General features: G+C 48.4%; 1 protein-coding gene across 1 annotated transcript in view; it reads left to right on the top strand.

Annotated features, from left to right (window-relative positions):
• LOC107097407 (myosin-7B-like) overlaps positions 1-4,147 on the top strand; it is a 39,802-nt gene extending 35,655 nt beyond the window's left edge. Inside the window, exons 34-43 of the mRNA XM_015394542.1 lie at positions 801-925; positions 999-1,114; positions 1,326-1,512; positions 1,630-1,839; positions 1,908-2,033; positions 2,111-2,201; positions 3,007-3,086; positions 3,184-3,288; positions 3,358-3,453; positions 3,657-4,147. Coding sequence (XP_015250028.1) covers positions 801-925; positions 999-1,114; positions 1,326-1,512; positions 1,630-1,839; positions 1,908-2,033; positions 2,111-2,201; positions 3,007-3,086; positions 3,184-3,288; positions 3,358-3,453; positions 3,657-3,821 — 1,301 coding nt within the window. The 3' untranslated portion in view covers positions 3,822-4,147. The remainder of the gene's footprint in view (positions 1-800; positions 926-998; positions 1,115-1,325; positions 1,513-1,629; positions 1,840-1,907; positions 2,034-2,110; positions 2,202-3,006; positions 3,087-3,183; positions 3,289-3,357; positions 3,454-3,656) is intronic.
• The last annotated feature ends 6 nt before the right edge of the window (positions 4,148-4,153 follow it).

The raw sequence follows: 4,153 nt of genomic DNA, 5'->3' as shown, positions 1-4,153 counted from the left end.
AACATGATGGAATAACGGAAAATCAAGGACCAATGGAAAAAAAACGAAATTCCCCTTTAATTAATTAATGACAACTTCCATTCAAAACATAACAACCTCCTCGAGATCAAAGGTTTGAGTTAAACTCTGGACTAAACAAGTTAAACTGAACTAAACTTCTATGAACACAAAGTAAGAAGGAATGACGATGGCTGGAAAACATATTCAATAAAAAGAGGCAATGAAATCGTAGTTCAGCTGAATTTGGAATGTGGTCAAATAATGTCAGAAACATTATTTGGTTAAATCAATTTATTAAATCAGAAATCACTAAACTTTTAGACATTTGATTCTTCTGTGGTTTAAGGTAAGAACTGAGCTCCTTTAGCGAAGTTTGACATAAAGCTAACCAAGCTAGCAGCTAGCAGACATTCTTGGTTATATTTTAGTAATCGGATTTAACGAGCACGTCAGGCGTTGACCTTATGTCAGAATTTAAAGTGGCCAGGGTTAACTGTCCGTTCCCTGTCTGCTGTTCTAGTGAACTGGACCAGCGCTAGGCTGATGGTGTTTCACAGGAACGCACAAGTACACAGAATGAGATACAGTCTATCAGTAGAACCTTTTGTCCCAAAGAACGTTGGGAGACAGGATTGCGTGTCCCTGTGGAAGTGTCTCCTGAAGCTTCTAGAATTTGCAAAAAGCAGCATAGACGTCGGTCCCCCGTGTCCTAGATGAAAACCATGTTTTAAATGTCCATTACCGAACATGTTTATAATGAACACCAGCAGACAGCTCTGTTATGGTGTGAACTTTTCCAGATGAAATCCTTGAGCTAACGGACCAGATTAGTGAGGAAGGAAAGACCATTCATGAGCTGGAGAGGATGAAGAAGGTTCTGGATGTGGAGAAAAGCAGCATCCGAGCAGCTCTGGAAGAGGCTGAGGTAAGGCTTCCCTTGAACCTGGATACCTGCGAACGTTCCTGACCTGGTAACCTTCCACCTCTCCACCAATCAGGGCACACTGGAGCACGAGGAGGGCAAGAACCTGAGATTCCAGATGGAGCTGCAGCGGATTCGAAATGAGATAGACCAGAAGATTGCCGAGAAAGATGAAGAGCTTGATACCCTCAGGTACCAAACAAGATGGAAGCTTTGATTGCAAACTGCTGACGTCACAGATTACATATAGTGGAGATAAAGGATGGTTCTGGTCAAAGCAACCGGCAAAGGGAGAGAGAGCAAACAACAAAACGTCATCAGCCTTAAATGATCAGTCTGTGAAAACTGCAAACCAGCTGGAGAAAACAGTGAATAACATCCACAGATTTGCTCTGCCCCCCAGGAGGAACCATCAGCGATCTCTGGAGGGCATGCAGACCAGTTTGGAGGCAGAAAGCCGCGCTCGCATGGAAGCCGTCCGTCTGAAGAAAAAGATGGAATCAGACCTGAATGAGATGGAGGTCCAGTTAGCACACGCTAACCGGCAGTCAGCTGAGAGCCAGAAGATCATCAGACACCTGCAGACCCAGGTAACCTCACCTGACCAGCTCACCTGCAGCTACGGCCGTGAAAAATGATGGAGAGGCTCCAGCTGATTCTCTCCGTCTCTGCTAACTGCCAACAAGATGTCTTAACTTCTGCCGCAGGTGAAGGAGCAGCAGGTGGAGCTGGAGGACAAAGTGCAGGTGGCCAACCAGCTGCAGGAGCAGGTCATTGTGTTGGAGCGCAGCTGTGCACTGATGACAGCAGAGGAGGCGGAGCTAAGAGGCGTCCTAGAACAGACAGACCGCGCCCGAAAGATGGTTGAAAGTGATCTGGTTGAGGCGTCCGAGAGAGTAAACCACCTCACGGTGCAGGTAGGTCTACAGAGGGAAGGAGACGCCATGACAGGAGGAGTTCTGACCTGAGGTTCTCCGTGTTCCAGAACGCGGCTCTGCTGAACCAGAAGAGGAAGCTGGAGATGGACCTGTCTCTGCTGACAGGACAGGTGGACGAGGCCATGCAGGAGAGCCGCAGCGCTGAGGAGAAAGCCAAGAAGGCCATCACTGACGTCAGTCCTCACTCCTCAGCCAGTTTAGAGACCACCCAACATCAAACATCATGGCTGCCTCCCTGTTGTCTCACCAGGCGGCTGTGATGGCCGAGGAGCTGAAGAAGGAGCAGGACAGCAGCAATGTTCTGGAGAGGATGAAGAGGAGCATGGAGTCCACAGTGAAAGGTGCATCACTTTCTCCTCACCTGGGGTGCCACTCCTTATTTGGTCATGCTGGTTCTGATTGGATGCTGAACCAAGTTTTAAAGGCTGACCTTTAGGGCGGGACTAACAGATCAGTGGCAGCCATCTTAGTATTAATCTAGTTTTAATCAGCAATTCATAAAATATTTAAGTTTAAAATTTGGAAAAGGAACCGATTCCTTCCCAGACTGGAAGCTGCTGCCCTGCTGTTGACTTTGGTCTGTTTGAGCGCAGATCTCTGAGCTCTCCTCTGAGTCCAGATGTTCTCAGCCTCGTGGAGACCAGGACGACATTTGGAGCTCCGCTAGCTCCACTACCTGACTGAAGCTCCGCTAGCTGACTGAAGCTCTGCTAGCTCTGCTAGCTGAATGGAGCTTCACTTTGATTTTACCTGGAGTTAAAGTTGAACTCAGTTTAAAAGAGGAGAGTCGCCCTTTAAATAATCCGTTTCTCTGGAGGACGAAACTTTTCCTCAGAACCACTGAAAGTCTTTCTGAGTTTGCTGAACCGCCTGATTAAAAACTGCAGTTTGAAATAAAGTTAAAGTCAAGCCTTCAACGTTACATACTGGATTTATATATGAATAGATTTGGGTCAGATTGGGATTTAAAGTGTTTTATTGAAGCTAACTGGATAAAACATCGTCAGGCTGAATCTGCTGGATTCAGATCCAAAGAAAGCAAACAGATGTTATTTTATTCTGTTGCTTCGCTGCTCGGTTGTTCGGTTGGAACTTGAATGACTGGGATTTCAGCTCCTCCACTGACTCGTTCTGTTGGTCCGACAGACCTGCAGCTGAAACTGGACGAGGCGGAGCAGACGGCCCAGAAGGGAGGAAAGAAGCAGCTTCATAAACTGGAGACCAGGGTGAGGAAAAACTCTGATGTTAGGCTGAAGGAACCCTGGATCAAACCAGAGAGAGGTCTGTAGACCGCTGGTCTGAGGTCTGCGCCGCTGTTTCCAGGTCCGCCAGCTTCAGCTGGAACTGCTGGAGGAGAAAAAGAGGAGCGAGGAGTATGAGAAGGAAGTCCGCCGCTATGAGAGGAGAGTCAAAGAGCTGATGTACCAGGTCCGACCCGCCTGCCTCTGCACCTGATCTCCTGCTGGTTCTGTGCTTGATTGCTTCTGTCTCCTGCAGTCGGAGGAGGACAGGAAGACCTTAGTGAGGATGCAGGAGCTGATCGAGAAGCTTCAGAGCAAAGCCAAGAGCTACAAGAGACAAGCTGAGAACGCTGTAAGTCTTTAGAACCCTCTGGGAACCAGATCCAGGTCCAAAGGCGGTTCAGCTCAAACTATTTAAAACATCAACTGTTTGATGAAGGAAAGAATTCAACCTGCAGATCATTGATTATGTGAAAGATTCTGGAAACCGGATCAGAACCTTCTGCAGCAGCCGGGGTCTTTAACCTTCCAGGTGTTTCTCTGTCTGTCCACCAGGAGGAGCAGGTGAGCAGCACCACCGTGCGCTTCAGAAAGATCCAACATGAGCTGGACGACGCCGAGGAGAGAGCCGACATCGCCGAGACGACCGTCAACAAGCTGCGGATCCGAACCCGCGAACCCGCTGTGGCTCTGCTCAGCCCCACTCAGACGGGCCTCTAGGCCCACAGCGCTGCTGCCTCCTTCATCCTCATCATCCTCAGTCCTGATCCCTCCGGCTGAAGGATGATGATCAATGTTTGCTTTGCTCTGTACTTCGGTGTTTCCTGGTTTCACTAATAAACGATTGATTGCTGCAGCTTCAGTGGTTCTGGTGAAAACACGAGAAACACGCTCTGATCAGTTTGGCATTCAACACTTTATTCACAGACTAAAATCCACAGGTTAGTGCGGGGCGGATCCTTCTGGGTCCAGGTCCAGAACTGGACCAGTTCAGCAGGAACACAGCAGAACCTTTAATAATAGGAAACGAAAGGAAGGAGGGAGGACCCGAT

The sequence above is a fragment of the Cyprinodon variegatus genome, unplaced genomic scaffold (assembly GCF_000732505.1).
Source record: "Cyprinodon variegatus isolate N-32 unplaced genomic scaffold, C_variegatus-1.0 Scaffold692, whole genome shotgun sequence".
In the NCBI taxonomy this organism is placed as follows: Eukaryota; Metazoa; Chordata; class Actinopteri; order Cyprinodontiformes; family Cyprinodontidae; genus Cyprinodon; species Cyprinodon variegatus.
The sequence above is the reverse complement of the archived record's forward strand: the minus strand, read 5'-3'. Positions and strand labels throughout refer to the sequence as shown.